We start from the raw sequence: 19,549 nt of genomic DNA, 5'->3' as shown, positions 1-19,549 counted from the left end.
AACAGGGAGGAATGAAACTTGATAAGATCCCGTGACTTCTTTCTGTCTGAATCTCAGTGTGATGCCTGGAGCTCAGAGCTTTGAGTAGTAGGTCACATTTATTCAGTCCAATCAAAGCATAACAGAGAGGGAGGCAGAAAAATGCATCTGTACTCTCATGATCCTGTATAAGCTACACTGTTGGAAGCAACCATGCAATATTCCTTTGTGTATTTGTGTACAAATATCTGTGGTGTGCATGCACATGAGAATGTATGTCTGTATGTGTGGTTACACTGCGGGGTTGGCCACAGGTCGAGAAACATTATCTTCCTCAATTTCTCTCCACATGATTATTTAGACAGGCTGGCCAGTGAGCCCTGAGGATAGCCTTTCTTGCCTCCCCAGTGTTAGGATGATAGGTTCACACCACCATACCCTGCACTATACCCAGGTTCTTGGGATTATATTCATATCCACATGCTTGTGCAACAGACACCTCACCCACTGAGCAATTCCTCAGTACCTTATATATTTAAGATTTTGGACTGCAGTACATTGAGCTCCATAGAGACAGCGCCGGGGCAAGTGAGAGCCGGACGGGCAACTGGGCGACTCTCGGTGCCTCGTTGAGGAAAAAAGTCAACTAAAGATGGGCAAAGGAGACCCTAAGAAGCTGAGAGGCAAAATGTCATCATATGCATTCTTTGTGCAAACCTGCCGGGAGGAACACAAGAAGAAGCATCCAGATGCTTCTGTCAACTTCTCAGAGTTCTCTAAGAAGTGCTCAGAGAGGTGGAAGACCATGTCTGCTAAAGAAAAAGGAAAGTTTGAAGACATGGCCAAGGCGGACAAGGCTCGTTATGAGAGAGAAATGAAAACCTATATCCCTCCTAAAGGGGAAACAAAAAAGAAGTTCAAGGATCCCAATGCACCCAAGAGGCCTCCTTCGGCCTTCTTCTTGTTCTGTTCTGAATATCGCCCCCAAATCAAAGGAGAACACCCCGGCCTATCCATTGGTGATGTTGCAAAGAAACTGGGAGAGATGTGGAACAATACTGCTGCGGATGACAAGCAGCCTTACGAAAAGAAAGCTGCCAAGCTGAAGGAAAAGTATGAAAAGGATATTGCTGCCTACAGAGCTAAAGGAAAACCTGATGCAGCAAAAAAAGGAGTTGTCAAGGCTGAAAAGAGCAAGAAAAAGAAGGAAGAGGAGGAAGATGAGGAAGATGAAGAGGATGAGGAAGAAGAGGAAGATGAAGAAGATGAGTATGAAGAAGAAGATGATGATGATTAATAAGTTGGTTCTAGCGCAGTTTTTTTTCTTGTCTATAAAGCATTTAACCCCCTGTACACAACTCACTCCTTTTAAAGAAAAAAATTGAAATGTAAAAAAAAAAAAAAAAAAGATTTTGAATGTTTTTTCAGGTCCTTATTGTCATGAGCTTTCTCAACTGTTGTACACTTTACTTAATGATAAAACAAAATGAACTTCATCTAAGAATTAAATTCATCTAAGAATTAAAATGACAATTTTGAGTATGAGAGTAACCTTATTTCCTGTGTAGCTAATCATAGTTGTTTAGCTAGTGCTCCCATATATCAAAATATTAAATCATGCCGGGTGTGGTGGCACACGTCTTTAATCCCAGCACTCAGGAGGCAGAGGTAGGAGGATTGCCGTGAGTTTGAGGCCACCCTGAGACTCCATAGTGAATTCCAGGTCAGCATGGACTAGAGTGAGAACCTACCTTGAAAAACAAAACAAAAAAAATTAAATCATGACATTGAAGATCATAATTTATTTTAATACAAAATTAAGTAGTATTCTTGATGAATCAAGGATAAATTTATAATTTATTAAAAAAGAGAAGCAAGTATATAGTTTGAAATACATCAAGGACAACTCCGTATTAAAGAGTGATAGGGACTGAGTCACATTCATAGCTTGGCATTGAAAGTGATTATGTGTCTGTATTAGCTGGACCATGACTAAAGTATTAGTGGACCAAAACAATTGGTGTACATACTTTTATGTATGTATTTGAGTGTCATTTATGTGTGTTTTCATGTGTGTGGACAGGTGGTGCCTGTCCATGTATGTAAATCAGAGGCCATAGATTCACATTGCTTGCCCTCTTCAAACACTTCCACCTTTTCTTTTTTTTTCTTTCCTTCCTTCTTTTTTTTCTCTCTTTCTTTCTTTCTTTCTTTCTTTCTTTCTTTCTTTCTTTCTTTCTTTCTTTCTTTCTTTTTTTGAATACAAGGTCTCTCACAAAACCCTAAATTACATTTGGCTAGACTAACTACTAACCAGCCAGAAAATTCGAAATATTCTCTTGTTTTGACCTCCACAGAGGTGGAGTTCCAGATGTATACCACTGTATCTGACATCTTAAGTGGTGGTCATAGCCTCGTGCTGGGGCAACAACCATTTTATGTACCAGATACTACTTCAGGCTGGAGCCTATGGTTTACTCTGGACTATCTTCCCTCTGATTAAACTAAATATACTTGATTTATTGTACATCAATCTCAACTTCCACCTGCATTATGCTTATTCTCCCATCCAAAAAAAAAAAAAAAATCTGGTGTGAGTGAAATTGCAGATAGTGGCAGTTCTGTTTTACTTGATAAGCATTTTTTGTTATCCCTGTTGAGGGTAGCTGATTTAATGATCTCATAAGACCTAAATAAAGTTGTTTAACTATGAAAATAAATAAATAAAAATATAAAGGGTAGATAAATGAGTGGAAAAAAGAAGATAATTAAGACAACCCGTGTATAAGTAACACTACATAATTTCTAAAAAAAAAACCCACTTGCTATATTAATAAATGCAATTTAAATGTAATCTCGCCCATTTTTTATAAGAGCATCAGGTAGCAAAGGCTAGATGTACAAAAGACTATCTTGGGGAGCAGTCTGATGGACATATCCAATTTTGGTGTGTATTTTATCTCTGAGCCCTAGATAGCTGTTTTTAGTGCTTCTTCACAGAGCATTTCCTAGTGATAAAGAGGAGTTGGTGTGGAAGACAGAAATATCCATGCTGTTTTTGAGCTTATCATCACTAACTAGCACTCTTGGTAATGTTTCCTGGATGACTGTTCATCCATGCCTTCTGCTATGATAAGCAGCGTCTGTTGACTGAGTCTGAGTCTGACTAAGTCATTTTCTGACCCAGCAAGTGGGAGGATGTAGAAACATCCCAGGAAATGGTTTGTCTTATGAACAGAGACAGAGATGAAAATCCAACAAAAATCCAAGTACAACTGTGTCTTCTTTTCCAAGGTTTGTAACATGCCAGAACTGCTTAAGGGCTGGTTACTTAGAAGCAAGAGAAAAGAAACAAGGATGATGGTTAAGTATTATATTATGCCTGAGATAAACCAGCATACTATGGTGCTTCTCTTTATTTAAGACTTTATTTTTTTAAGTTAGCACAATTAAGATTGTTTTTCCCCTGAAGGAAACTGGTTTATATAAATATAATGCATCATAGAACAGGTTCAAATTTCTGGGTATACCCTCTGAATATTAGCTATAATCAATTATTCTTATAACAACATAAAGTTGCAACATTGAAACTTAAAAAAGAAAAAAAAAACAAGCAGTAACTATTTAAATATACACCAATGATGTCAGAAACAACTCCCATGCTATCAGCAATCAAGTCTCCTGTTCTTATCTGTTAGCAAAGAACTGAGAATGCACTCAGAGATGAGTAAATTAAGTAATTAATTTTAGGAAGAGATCAGATAAGAGGGAAAGCAAGGCAAGAATGAGCCCAAACTAAAAGGTGTTCTCCCTGTTCCCAGCCCGGGAAGGTTTCCCTCACATATGGACGATAGACGGGGCTCACACACATGATTTAGGCCCATTTGTATGTTTCAACATCCAGTTATGTAGATGAGTCTAATCACTAGACTGGAGGGTCCAAGAGTACCACTGACTGATTCAATAGGAGCCCATGCACTGCGCTAATCCATCAACACTGAGGAAGAAACAGGAAGCAATTGCTGTGGCCGAGGAAAGATGATGACATTGGCACTCACAGCTGTCTTAAATGAGACTGGATCTGACATTAGTTCTAGTCCTGCCTGGACAGGAGAGGCATCTTTGTTTCAGTGAGCCAGCCCTTAGCTATTGGATGAAGAACTACCTTAGCCCTTTTCTGTATTATCAGCAATTGGAATAACACATGCATTCCTCCACAATGTTTGTGGCACAAGGAAAGCTAAGGATTATAATACTAAACATTCATAACTCAAAACCATTCCCCAAAGTTCATACAAGTTCTGTGTGTTGTACATTCAAAACAGCAAAAACTTTGGGGCAGCTAGACTTCAAAAACCTATTATTATCTTGATCAGAACTGTACTTTCAGTAACTCTCCTAGAATTCATTTCATTTTATTATATATTTATTTTATTTTTTTAAAAATTTGTTTTTAGGCATTTGTTTCTGTTGTTGGTATTTGTTGTTAGAATTTCAACCTTTCTTTATTCCTTTTTGAGATAGCGTCTCACTGTAGCTCAGGCTGGCCTCAAACTCATCGCGGTCCTCTTACCCAGTTTGTTGAGTGCTGAGATTAAAGGCCAAAACACCCAGTTGACTTTCCTAGATGTCTACCAAATAAAGATATACAAATGTGTTGTCAAAGTTCAAAACAAGAAAAATTATCTTTACTTACAAAATATCCTCATGTCAACTAATACTCTTTACCCATTTTCTCAATCCTTCAAGGCCAACACATCTGGCTAACACTATTTTGTATTCTGTAGCTTATGGATTTTCCTATTTAGAATATTTCCTAAACATTGAATCATAAAGTATGTACCTCTTATAGCTATATTTTTCCCACTTATCAGAGTGTTAAGGATAGTGTTTGCAGCATGTCTATGCACTTTCTTCATTTGTATTGCTGAGGAATTTGAACAGAAACACCTACCATATTTTATTTTTGTATTCATCAGTTAATTGAAATTTGAAGTGCTTCTCTTTTTAGTTAGTATGCATTTTTCTTTATAATTTCATAGATATTCTAATGTGATATCTCATTGAAGGTTATTTTGCATTTCCTTATACAATGATGATGTTGAACATTTAAAATGTTCATTTATTCAACTTATGTTCTCTTTAGAAAAAAAATATATATATACATATATGTTGAGCCAATGATTTGCTACTTACCTCCAACTGATCTGGTTGTAAGCCTCTTCCTTCATTCTTTCCAGTGTTTACCCAATCAGAAAATTTGGTTATGACAAACATTTATTCTCTCATATTCTAATTTTACAGGTGATGCTGGCTGCATATATAAGAAAATTTTGTCTAACCCCCAAAGTTTTACATATTTCATAATTATACTACATCCCTTTTACCTTAATTTTTATCACGTTGTATCCATCAGGATAGTTGAGATCTACCAAAATCTGAAAATATTACTTCAAATTGATTGGTATGTGTCTCAGAAAATTTGTTGAAAATGTTTTTGCCCATTGAATTGTGTAGAATATTTATCAAAACAAATGGAGAGTGAGCATTAAGGATAATTCCATTAAATGTATATTTTTGTTATCACACTAAGAGCAAATTGCATTATCATAAAGTTTGAAAGCAAAAAGTGAACATCTTCCAGCTTCATTTGTTGAAGATTATTCTGGCCATTTGGGGCATCTGGTATTATCCTATGACAAATTGTATCCCTTGGCAGTTTCTGTAATGGAACAGAAAGAACACAAGAAGCAAAGAAGGAAAACAAACACCAAAAACCAAATTCTGAGTTGGAATTGATTTATCTACAAAATATGTGAAGAATCATTACCATCATAATATCATCCTCTAATCCATGAATATAAATGTTTTTCTGATAAATTCCCTAATTTAAATTATTTAAGCAATATTTTATGTTTTCAGGATATATATGTATATTTTTGCTATTTTCCTCAACCTATTTTATTCTTCTGATGCTGCTTAAGTAAAATTATTTTGCTAATTTGAATTTTGTCTAGAAATCCAGTTGATTGGTATTTATTGTTTATGGTTCAGATACCATGTAAACTGGTTGAACTCGTGTGTGTGTGTGTGTGTGTGTGTGTGTGTGTGTGTGTGTGTGTGTGTTGGGTGTGTGTGTACACCTGAGCTGAGGGAAGGGCTTCTCACCTACAATGGCCTGAGGTAAACATTGTTGTCTTGCTACATTGCACTTGCACTTGATCTGAGTTTTGAGCCAGTGTCTTTTCTGATTCCTTACCTTGTGGGACTCTGGTGTTCATGGTTCTAGGCTCCCCTATGGGACTGGGGGTCTAGATGCAACTGTGTTTATGTGAGATCTGGAAATTTGAACTCTAATGGTCTCAGGCCTCCTCAGGCCCTCACCCTTTCACAGGAAAAGGACTACGATGAGCTCTCAGCCCCATGACCACTGTTCTAATTATAATATTTATGGATAATTATGTTTTGCTTTTTATATAAAATATATGTCATCTGAGCAGAGATTGTTTCAAATCCTACTTTCTAGATGCTATTGATCCTCTTCTCTCATCCTTTACACACATGTTGATAATCTCCTTCAACCCTACTTGCCTCTTCTTCAGATTTCCTATCACAACTATTCTATTACCCTCTTTTCCCCTTCACTAAAAGCTGTTTTCCTCCTATATGGTGTCATTTAGTTTAATGACCTATAACACACACACACACACACACACACACACATACACACACACACACACACACTTATACAAAAAAAAAAAATAAAATGTAAGATCTGAAGATCAAAGTGTAATATTCATTTTTCTGAATATGTGATTCCTTTAACATACTAATTTTCTCTTCCATCTATTATGCTTCCAACATTATGATTTAATGTTTTTCTTTATGGCTGGCTTCATAGCATTTCATCATGTTTATGAAGCACATTTTCTTTATTCATTCATGGTTATAGTAATCTAAGTTCACTCCATTTCTTACCTATTAAAAATAGAGCTGAAGGGCTGAAAAGATGGCTAGTGTTTAAGGTGCTTACCTGAAAAGCCAAAGTACCCAGGTATGATTAGACAAAACCCACAGAAGCCAAATGCACAAGGTGGCACATTCATCTGGAGTTCGTTTGCAGTAGCTGAAGGCCCTGGCTAGCTCACTGTCTCTCTCTTTCACTCTCTCTTTCTCAAGTAAAATAAAAAAAAATAATATTTTAATAAACAGAAACAAGTAAGAATGTGCAAATAGCCATGTAGTAGGACTTATAGTTCTTCAGGCATATGCCCAGAGCTTGTATAGCTGAGTAATATGGTAGTTGTGTTTGTAATTTTTAAAATATTTTCATACTAATCTTCACAGTGGCTACATCATTTTACACCCCTTTTCATAGTGAACAATGATTCCTCTTTTCCAACATCCTTACCAAAATTTGTTAGCACTTGTTTCAAATTATTATGAAATGTCACAATGAAATACATACTTTGAATGATAATTATAAAAAATTAAAATTAAAAAGTTAATAAAACATTTTGTTCCTTGTATGATTTGTAGGATTCCTAGTACAATGTTAAGTGGTATTTAGAGTAATTGAGAGATTCTCTTGGTATTTGTTCTTATTATCATCATTAATTGATATAATATTCTATTATTTTTAAGAGAAAGAGACAGAGAGATTGAGAGAGAGGAAAAAAAAAAAAAGAATTGGCATGCCAGGGCTTCCATCCACTGCAAACGTTCTCCAGATGTGCGCACCCCCTTGTGCATCTGGCTAACATATGTCTTGGGGAATCGAGCCTTGAACCAGGGTACTTAGGCTTCACAGGCCAGCACTTAACCACTAAGCCATCTCTCCAACCCTTACCACTATTTTATTGATTATGTATATACTTTAAATTATTTTCATGTTAAAACATATTCACACCATATATGTTAGACTTGGCATACGGTAGCTTCTTTGATGCCAGAGTTGATTTTCTATTATAATTTTGAGCACTTGCTATTATTTAAATATGATCTGTCCCTCAGAATTCATGGATTGTGAGTTTGGCACCCAATGCAGCACCTGAATGGCTGCACAAGTTGAAAGCTTAGTTTCCAACTGGAGTAATGGGTTCTACTCCTAGGAACATGTCACTGCAGTGCCTGTAGAATGCAGATGGTCTTCCTTATCCCCTTGCTCCCTACCTCCTCTTTCTCCCCAAACACAAAGCAGGCTCTTCTGGCACATGACCCGTCGCCATGATTCTCGGCCTCACAACAGACCTAAAACATGAAGCCAGTGACCAAGAATAAAACACTTGAAACCATGACTCAAAATAATTTTTTTAGTTATTTTATCATGACAGTGGAAATCTAATTATTATCATATTTTGTGTCACTTTTTACTTCCTTTGCTAGTAATTCATTTATCTTCTTGATTATGCTTAGCTTTTGGACAGCATAGGGCATATAGGATGAGTTTGAAAGTGAATCTCTTGATTAAATTTTGAGTAGAATTGTTAATATTTACCTTTGATGAGTAATACTATCAGAATACTCTCTTCTTTGAGAAGATTATTTTATTATTTTAAATCAATAAGACAGTATACTTACTGGTTAGTATTATGCCCCATTATCTTACCTCCTGGGGAAAAAAAGATTAATCATGCTAATGCTACCTATGAATTAATTCATGCCATATAATATTGGTAATGTTTTGATAAACGATTTATTTTTTTCCTATTTCTGTTCCGTGTGTTCTGAGAGTTAAATATAGGTCCTCATACATTGTAGGCCAGTGCTTCAACACTGAGCTACATCTCCAACCCTGGTTTTCCTATTCTTTTATTCTGATTCTTATCAGACTTTTTTCTTCATTTCAGTTCATGTAGATACTTATACTTTTCTGGCATTTTTTTTTTAAAGAAATCATCTTATTTTATTAATTTGCTGTCTCTTTTAAAATATAATAAATATACAATATTGAGTCCATCAGCATTTCAGCTTAAATGATGATGAATGGTCCAAGTAAATACTGAAACAAAAATCAAAATAAAATCCAAAAAAGGATAGTAACATTTTACCTTATTTTGTTGAATTTCTTTGTCACTAATTTCTAACCTGATGTCACCCTTTCTGTTTTATTGTCACTGCATTCTTTGTACTGCATGGGAAGTGTACATACAAGTTTATACCTTTAAACAATCTGCTCTTCATTTGTATGTAAAGTAGAAGGTTAAGATATTCATATGTTATTCCCACTTTAAATAATTACACCTATAGAATTTCTTTAATGGTTGTTTCAGCTGAATTTTGACCATTTTCATAGGTTTGGGGTTACTCTTTTCTTATTTTTCATTGTTATATCATTAGACTCAATTATTTAGAAGAATCATGTATAACTTCCTTGTTCTTGTAAATTCCACAAGTTTCTCCTTGTATTCTAATTTCATGTCACTCTGGTTACAGAATTTCATTTAAATTAGCATATCAAGGCCTTGATATGTAGTTTATGCCAAAGAATTTTCTTTGAGTGCCTGAGACAAAGAATATCCTATCATGTGAATCTTTGGAAATGAATCAAAGAAATAAATAAGTAAATATGTAAAGAAACAAGTAAGCAAATGTATTTTTCTCTATTCTGAACTGTGTATAAAGCAAGTCAGTTGATGCTCCCACAGCATGATTTTTTTTTTTTTTTAGATTAGAAGTTTGGTCAGTGATTGGGAAACTGGGCTGCGGAGCCCTGTAATTCCCAATGGGTGGAACCATAGTCCAAGTCAGTCACCTTTGAAGATCAGGCTGGAAGTACCACATATCAGTGACTGACAGAAAACAGACATGTTAAACTTTAACAGAAAGTGGATCAAAACCACTCCCATGGGCAGCAGACAGTTCCAGAAAGGATTTCTTTGAGTTCCCCAAAGCCATTCACAGTTCAGTGTATTCATCGAATTAGATTCATGTTTGCTGTCCTTCAACCTCTGTGGTCAAACATTGGTAACCTTTGGAGAAACTTTCTACTATCGTTTAAAACTTTAGTACATGAACATGATATTCCCTCTGAAATCAATGACTGTGGTCATGAGGCAAATTGTTGCAAATAATTATGCAGATGACATTCACGTTAGATGACTAATTATTGACTTTATATTGTTCTCAACATGTAGATGCATTTAGTGCACAATCCTCTGTAAACCAGAGAATTTTGTTCCAAAGAGCCAAAAATATCTCTGCTTGAAATATTACAGGCTAGGAAAGGTTATTACCTTCTTTTTATTTTGGGGAGGGGTGGTGGTTCTCAATCAAGTACACACAGATTAAGTTAGGTCATGATGAGTGACGTATGTATGGAAGAGGCTACAAGAAAGGTGATAGGAAGCAAACCTGCTTTGGATTTTGAAGAATCATAGTTTCCTATTTCTCCTTATGCCCCAGTCTATACCAGAGAGTGAACAATTGAAATTCTTTTAATTCTCAGGGTAATTACTTGTAATTTCAGGCAATTACCATTACATTACTATTTCAAGGCCTATGGGTTCCATCTGAGAACAGATGAACAATTTTCTAGGCCATGACAGGTACTGGGCAGCAGGGCGTGCCTTACCAGTGAAAAAGACTTAGGTTACACGTTCAAAGAGGGAAACTCAATGAGGACCTATTAAGCTTCAGCGAACTTCTCATTGCATCTTTGTGTTCCCAAGACAAGGGTTCATGGGGGAAAGGATTTAAAATATCCAGGCAGAAAAATTTCAAATACAGTGAATCTTGGCTCTTTGGAAAAAGGAATTAACCCAATCTAAGACATTATGTACTATGCATGTTTGGGCCAGTGACTAAGGAAGGGTGAGATGTTTGAACATACAGGCAAAAAACATCAAGATTCCAGTCAAACATAGTAAGAGAAGCCCCAAGTGTAAATACCTAAATATTTCTGAAATCTGAAGACATATTTTATACACGTTTACAATGTATTTTTCTAGTTACGCATAATGTCTAAAGAGGCCAGTAATATAGGATTTTGGGATACAGGAAGCAATTCCCAGGGTTGTGACTACCACCATCTAGGTCCTTATGAATTATGAAATTTATTTTAAGGAAAGTATAGAAAGACTCAAGCCAGAAAGGAATTCACCTTCTTGCTGGGTTGAAAAGAGAAAGTGAGGAGTGGTGAGAATCCCCTTAACAGAGAACTATCCCAGGGGAAAAAAATAAATAAATAAATAAAAGCCCCTAGAGAAGATGCACACACACACCAGCATAGCATGAGAGCCCTAGCCAAAAGACTTCCAAAGAAGCACATATGTGGCACACAAGCCTTCCATCTTCACACAGGTTCAGAACATGCTACTAAAGGATTTGATAGCTAAGAGTTGATAGCTTAGAGAAAAATGATGCCTACAGTAAAACACAACACCCCCTCAAGCCCCCTCAAAAAAAAAAAAAAAGATGTCAAAATGTGCAGACAAAATGAAATCCTCACCTTGTCTGGGAGGGGGAGAGCTTACAAAAGCGATAAAGATCTGGTGTCAGGAGAATGAGCAGTCAGTGAAGAGAGAGAAATGATATATGTGGCAGGCCCATTTATATGGGTCAGACATCTAATTAGACAGCCTTGCATCATACTCAGGTGTGTAAGGGAGGGACTTGATTGGTTCATGGCCCTGGTGGGGTGGGGGGGGGTGCTGTCACGGGGAGGCGGGCGGGGGGAGCCAGGGTAGCCCATTATGCTGAGCTCATGAAGAAGCCGGGAGTTGCTGCCAGGGAGTGTTGTTTGCAGCTGACATCCTTGAGCCAGGGTCGGATGCAGGTTTGAGTCCTGCCGGAGCAGGCAAGGCAGCATATCCTAGCTCTCTCTGGGCCTTGTCCAGTGCTGACTCCCTTCCTCCTGTTTCTCCTCTCCAGGAAGCTAGCAAAAGATCATGCAGGGGAGGAGGGGAAGATGGAAGGGGATTAATAGCACATGTATGATATGAAAGTTGAAAAGGGATCAGTGGAGAGAGAGGACGAGGAGGGGATGAGGGAGGATTAAACATTACTGTATGCTTTAAGCTTTGATTCATCCCTTTCTCTGGGGTATTGCAAATTCTAGTATTCAAACTCAGTCATTCTCTTCCCAATGCAGCTTGTATTGTGATATCTGAACAATACAAGGAACAGTTTATAATACTGGATCCCTTTAAAATGCACACTTGAAGAATTGATAAAATGTGGCAGGTATGCTTCGGATTCAGACAGTATTTACTATACCTATAAAGTGAGGTGATTTCTAGCGACATGCGGTATCTTCCATCTTCCTCTGAGGATAGGAAACCTCTCCACATATACCATGTCATACGATCGAAGTATGTGCTGGTAACTGACCCATCCTGCTCAGCATGATACAGCAGAATTATTCAAACAGGAAGGATGAAACCAAATGATTTCTTTTTCTCAAAAATCGGAATGCAGAAGAGTCTGAGATTTCAATGGGATGGTTAAGGAAGATAACTCACTTCCTTGCTTCCAGACAGCTCTATTCTTGAAGGTTTAAATATTTTGCTTGTGTGTGTTCAATTGGACAGAGAAACCTCTGCTATTTCCTCTTCTTTTATCAGTTCTATTCATTGAAAGAACCGATCTAATGAACTCATGTAACTCTAGCCCCTTGATGGCTTACTTTCCAAATACAATCAATCAAACCACTGTAGTGATTAGCACTTTATCCGACTTGTGAAGACACAACCTATTCTATTCTGTCTTGTCTTCTTTTCGCGTGTATGTGGGCTGTGTGTGGTGCACGGGGAGGCCTGGCGTACTACTGTGATTAGTATCCACTGACTTTGCTCATCTCAATTCACACAGGACTGGGGCTTAAGGGATGCATGACCCTACACAGTGGTTTAAGTGGATGTTTGGATACTGAACCCAAACTGAGATCCACTTAGGCTCTCATACTTGCAAGGCACCCATGCTTTCCTCCTGAGTCATCTTCTCAGGCCTTTCATGTCAGCTTGTACTATGTTCACACTTACCCTTATGTTCATTGGTTTATACTTATGCATTTTGTAAGACATATGTGGATGAACTAAACAGTTTCTAGGAGGAATTATTTACTCATTTATTTGTACACTTATTTTAAGACACAGTTACCTTCCATAGTCTGGCATAACTTGAAATTTGAAATTATCTAGCCTCAGTCCAACAAATGGTAGGATCACACACATGTGCAACCATACTCTACTGGTATTTTTTAAAAAGAGATATTGAATATCTAACCTGAATGTAGTATAGCACATAATGTTCAGAGATGTAGACTTTAAGAACAAGATGGAAATATTTGGAATGAAGAATTGCTTCAGAAGGCTTAATAAGGAAGTTAAAGGAGGCAGTTTTTAGCTCAGTTAAGGAGAATCTTTCCAATGTTAAAATTATGCACACATTTAATGTTTTGCTTCATAACCTGGAGGTTGCATGGCACAGAATGACTTTCAAGATGTACCGTGAGTGCTCAGTTACACAGAGAGGCTAACATGTCACATGAAAGTGGCCACAGGGAAGTGATTCATGTCAACATTTACTACACACTACATGTTTAGAGGTGGAAGGAGTAGAAAGTGGCACATAAGATTATTCTTATGCTTTGATTAACACATTCAGCACAAGGGAATAACTGAGAATTGTATGAAGCTTAGAAATAGTGATTTGCCTCTGCATGTTCAAAGATCTATGTGCTACAAGTGATTTAAGGAGATTCATAGGCTCTTCTTCCTCTAGATATATATAAGTACAAATAAAGTTAACCTCTATACTCCAGAAACCTTTCAAAATCTTAATAATGAAATGTTATATTAACATAGTTGCACATCTTTTTAAACTAGGGATCTTTAAATTGGAAAAAAAAATCTGTTTCCTTTTGTATTTATACCACTTAGTAAAATGTAGGTTTTTAGCTAATGTACAATAAATATCACTCAAATTGAATTTTCCTGATTCATACTCTATGTTGTTACTATTAGAGATATTATTTCTTCTCACTTTATGTCCATACTTTAAAAAAATAAACAAATTTGAGTGCAATATGAACAACTATGTACTTCAACCTTGGAAGGATCACGTTGGGGAATTTGGGAAATTTATTTTGACATATAGCAACATCATTATTAACTCTTCTGGTACTAAATATGCTCATTCTATAGAAAATAACTGTATTTGAGGAATCATGTGGTGTATTTGAAAAATTCACTCGGTAGATATTTGCCTAAAAAGATACAAGCAGATATAAATATGTTTTAAAGTAATGTATGCAATTAAAATGGTTGCATGACTCACTGCAAGTTCAATTATGACTGGCTACAATGCAACTAGTACAGTGTGCATGCACAACTCTGTGTGTGTGTGTGTGTGTGTGTGTGTGTGTGTGTGTGTGTGTGTATGTGTGTGTGTGTACTCTGCATAAGCATGCATGTAACTATGCTAAAACCCATCGCATTGGAACAGAGTGCTCAGATTTTCTTTCCTGCTTTTACAGACCTTCCAGTACCTTAGCTTGCTTTCCTACATAGCTGTGGCTGAATGTAAGTTCCCCTTCAGTATTGTTACCATCACAGTAGAATTTCAGGCTCTCATATCTGTGGCATCTTTGTTTCACTTGGCTGGCAAACCATAGCTAAAGTTACACAGGTGGCAATAAATTTTGTAGTTTTAATTTTAAGCCATATAATAAGGATTACAATTCTGGTTATGAATAAACCAAGAATCTATCATAATGAAGGACATAAGTAGGACTGGAGAGATGGATTACTGGTTAAGGCACTTGCCTGTCAAGCCCATGGACCTAGGATCAACTCCCCAGAACCCATGTAAGCCAGATGTATATGGTGATGCATGCATCTGGAGTCTGTTTGAAGTGGCCAGAGGCCCTGGCCTGCCTTGTCCTCATCCATCATAATAAATAAGTACATTTTTTTTAATGACACAAATCTTTTTCTTTTATGAAACATAAAAACAAAAAATTATCATTCATGATTCAAAACAATTTCTGATGAGATTTCAAAAATAAAAGTAGGTTTCTCAGGAATTAAATCTGGGTCATTTGACTTTGCAGGAAAGTAACTTAACTGCTAAGACATTTCTTCAGCCCCTTATTTATTTTAATGAACATTTGTTACCAATCTTTCACTTTATTTTTCGGGGGGTTCTTCAGCAATTAAATGTGCTTGTTGGCAAAGCCTGAGGGACTTGTTTGATTCCTCAGTACCCACTCAAAGCCAGACACACAAAGCAGTACATGTGTCTGGGATTTGTTTGCAGTATCATTAGGACCTGACATAGCTATACTCATTTTCTGTCTCTGTCGATCTCTATCTCTCTCTTTCTCCTTGCAAATAAATAAATAAATAATATTATTTAAAGTGAGGCTTTTATTATAGCCTTCTTTGATATCTTCAGTATGTAATTTCTATTCAGAATATGTCAAGGAAACTTCACCTTGTAGCAGAAGGTTGAGTTGGATAAGAATGGAAGGGCACAGAGGAGTGAGGACAGAGGAATATAATGGGAGGTGATTTTAATAAAGAGAAAGGGAGAGAGAATGGTTAAAGGGCATTTTTTTTTCTGCTAGACTGATGGCACTTTTCCTGTAAGGATACAATTTACAATTTGTGGACCACGAACTGGACATCACATGTATGTACCTATCTTACAGTAAATTCATGATTGCACATGCAAGACTGGAGAAATTAGGGCAGATCTGGCTGATCATTTAAGCCTCTGCAGTGTGATTCCTCTAATTTGTGGCTCTGATTAGTATCTTTGTCTTCTATTTATTCTTCTTATATGCTGACTTACACACTGTTTGAAAATAGAAATCTTCTGTATTAAAAATTAGTAGCTCAAATGCCCACTCTGCCATTTCTGCTCTGTAAGAATCAAACAGCTATATCCACCATTATAATTACATCTGACATTCATTACTCAGTTAAGAATCCAAATCTTTGCCTATTGATACTTAACCTCCTTCCTCCGGTTAGGACTTTCTGTACAGTTCCCTTTGTTTGAAATATAAAGTATGAAGAGGATAGAAGAGGACGGGGCCCATTCTGTCTGTTTTTTTGTTTTTTGTTTGTTTGTTTGTTTTTGTTTTTTGTTAGGATATCATTCTGGATTTTGCTAAGATATATGAACTATTATCTGCAGCTTTTATTGCATTTCAAACTGAAAGCAAGGAGCTCATTCTATTTGACTTCTCAACATCTCAAAAAAGCCATACATCAATGACAACTGTTCCAGCAATTTCTCCAAAATCATTCAAATAAGATGATCTAATTAAACCCTTATTCACTACTTCCTTTAAAGCCAAAGAATGTTGTTTGGAGATGACTTTGGTTAGGGCACATGTCCTTCACTTAAAGAAGGCTTTCCAGTAGCTGGAGAGATGAGTCAGACTGTCAGCTACTTGATGTAGAAACGGGAGGACCTGAGTTTGCAAAACCAATGCCCACATAAAAGATGTGTATGTAATCATATATCTGAGATCCCAGCCATGGGGACGAAGAGACAGGAGGATTCTCTCGACTGGCTGAATTAGCCAAACCCATATGCTCCAGACACTTTTTCTCAAAACTAAAATGGTGACTGAGTAATATACCTGATAACAACTTCCACAAATCTTGTACACACATGCATGCATATCTGCACACACATGTAAACTGCCACACTAATGCACACACACGCACACACACACACACACACAAACACACACACACACACATCTGTTGTGTATTTCACACATTAAAAAGTATATAAAATACCTATGTATGAATCACATATTTTTTAGCATTGATAAATTCCCAACTATGTAGTTATACTCATAGTTTTGCTACTTCTCCAGGTCCAAGGGCCAACATCAAGTAAAATACAGGGAGATGTATTAGAAAACATATATACCCAGAACATGGATGGACTAAGTTTGCAAGTCATCTAAGATGCAGCACACCAAAAGTGATATTTGTTTCCAACCAGAAAAATAATAATCTGAGACATTAGAGTCACAAGGAGAAATGAAATTGATAACAGTACACAATAAGACATGCTACAATTAAATAAATCTACTTTGCTAAATGAAAATCTGAAGCTTCATTTGAAACAAACTTGTATGAGTCAGATAAAAATAAATTTGTAGCTAAGCAAATCCAAGATATAATTAAAACACGTATCTTTGATTTATTAGCAACATATGTCTTTGCATATCATTCTTCAGAAACTACTATAGGATACTTATAGGAAAATGAAGGGTAATCCATCAAGATGATATAGTATTCAAAAATACTTAAAGTTGCCCAGTTATCCAGTAAAAAGTGCTCTGCAATATAAAATCTAGGGAGGTCTTAAGTAGTAGAGTACATATTTTGGTAAAGATTTAAACAGTAATAAAGGAGGTTGGTAAAATATAGTTTGGCCTATTTGCAAATATAAGATGATATGCACAATATAATTAAATAATTAATTGACTGTTAAAATTAATATACACAGTATCTATACATCAACCATGAAAATTAGGAAAGTACTAAATATGCTATATAGAGGCAAAATAATGCTGATGTTAGTAAAGACATAGAATCCATAAGAAGAAGGAGGTTATTCAAATTATGGGAAAAACACATAATTCTTTTCATAAGATTAAAGGAAAAATAAGAATAAAAAGCTGTCTGTTTATATAAGTTTTACTTCTCTGCTTATATATGAGGAAAGATGCTAGTAAGGTGCCTTTGTTTAAATTCATGGGATTAGGGTAGGTCAGTCATAGAACAAGTTCTTATTATGCCCAAGAATGTGGGGTACATGCCCAGAACATACGTACATCACACACGCACACACACACACACACACACACACACACACACACACACACACAGAGAGAGAGAGAGAGAGAGAGAGAGAGAGAGAGAGAGAGAGACCTAATCATCCTAGGACAGATTTTAAAATTAAGCTTTTCACTTTCTTTAGCCATATTCCATATTTCTCTTCAACTGTATTGCCATGTGGTAAACATAGCCTCTATGTTTACCACAACAGATCATTTTACCAATACAAAAATGATTAACAGATATTAATTAAGAATGCTTGTAATAACTACATCAAAATTTTAAACTTCTAAGTAGAATACAAGCCTATTGTGTATATATTTATTATGTGTGCCCACTTCTTTCTAAAAGTCTGAAAACAAAAATAAAAATACTACACAAGTCAGGCTGGTGGCGCACGCCTTTAATCCCAGCACTCGGAAGGCAGAGGTAGGAAGATTGCCGTGAGTTCGAGGCCACCCTGAGACTACATAGTAAATTCTAGATCAGACTGAGCTAGAGTGAGACCCTACCTCAAAAACAAAAAAAAAAAAAAAAACACAATGAGAAAATAACATCACTTGCCTGTGGGAATCAGGGTGCCTCTTCACCCAGTTTCTAGTGAAGACTCTCTTACTGGTTTTTAAGAAACTTCTACTTGGGTTGTCATATAACTTTTCCTTATTTAATGAGAAAATTGTCAAGAGAAAAAGGGCTATGGTGTTCCTTTTTTAAAATAAGGTTATTGGTTCCTTCATAATGTTGCCTCATTTATGACATTATATAAACACAATTACTTTTTATTTTTTATATTTATTTATTTATTTGAGAGAGAGGGCAAGAGAAAGACAGGGAGAGAGAGAGAGAGAGAGAGAGAGCAATGTTAATTATTTGTTGTCTGAGAAATTTGATAAAGCAGGGGGCCATAAGTAACCTGGTACCTATAGCCAGGAGGGGACCAAGGAAGGGGAAGAGCCAAGTGACTAAGAAGTGAGAAAACCAAGTGGTGGGGTCTTCAAATTTATAGCAGCCAAGTAGCTCTCCTTAATGGGCTTTATGAGGGGTTTATCATTTTCTTCAGCAACATTTGATTCACTGACAACAAAACAACATTCTTCTTCCAAGACCACACATGTCCCCCCATGTTCAGCAGTGATAAGGTCTAAGGCTATACGGTTTTGGAGTATCACAGCCACAGGAGAGTTAATTGTCTCTGAAGAGATTCAAGGCTTGTGGTGGTGGATAACATGGCCTGCTCAAGTTTGCCTTGGAAGTCCCTGTGCGGTGGTTGGTTCAGAGAAGAACTGCTCCTGCAGCACCAGAGGCAACCAGATATAGCTTAAAGATGAGGCTCATTAGTAGGGGAGTGAAAATCTCTCTCAGTTGGCTCAGGTGGAGTTCATAGGCTGCTTCTTCTTCCTTGTAAAGATACACCTGTGAAACCATAACACTGGGGAAAAATAAGTGGTAGAGGAAACATTTATGAATGGGGGAGTTAGCTCTTCGCACCACAGGAGAGCGGGTGTCTTGACACAAGTGGTCCTGGTTATGGAAATATGGAGGAGACATTCTGCCCTGGTCAGCTTGGAGCTGTACAGGCAAAGGGGCATACCTTCACTGGCATCAAAGAGGGGAATACCAATAATGTGGGGTTGGGGATAGTTCACTGTAGATGTGAGGTATTCAAGGGTGGCATTGATAGGGACCATGGTTAGCAGGGGACAGGTGGAGGATGCACAAAAGAAGCAGTTAGAAACACCGGGATGGTTAGTAAAGGGGAG

The 19,549-nt window shown here is 36.8% G+C and overlaps 1 protein-coding gene across 1 annotated transcript; it reads left to right on the top strand.

Moving 5' to 3' along the window:
• The first annotated feature begins 534 nt into the window (after positions 1-534).
• LOC123454159 (high mobility group protein B1-like) lies at positions 535-1,363 on the top strand. The gene has a single exon (XM_045132762.1). The coding sequence runs from the start codon at positions 632-634 to the stop codon at positions 1,274-1,276; it is 645 nt and encodes a 214-aa protein (XP_044988697.1). The 5' UTR covers positions 535-631; the 3' UTR covers positions 1,277-1,363.
• The last annotated feature ends 18,186 nt before the right edge of the window (positions 1,364-19,549 follow it).

Source organism: Jaculus jaculus, chromosome 13 (assembly GCF_020740685.1).
Source record: "Jaculus jaculus isolate mJacJac1 chromosome 13, mJacJac1.mat.Y.cur, whole genome shotgun sequence".
NCBI classification, from domain to species: domain Eukaryota; kingdom Metazoa; phylum Chordata; class Mammalia; order Rodentia; family Dipodidae; genus Jaculus; species Jaculus jaculus.
This window is presented reverse-complemented; position numbering and strand designations above follow the sequence as displayed.

What these genes read in the sequence shown, in the direction of transcription:
- LOC123454159 (XM_045132762.1), top strand. Translation starts at nt 632, where the DNA reads ATGGGCAAAGGAGACCCTAAGAAGCTGAGAGGCAAAATGTCATCATAT.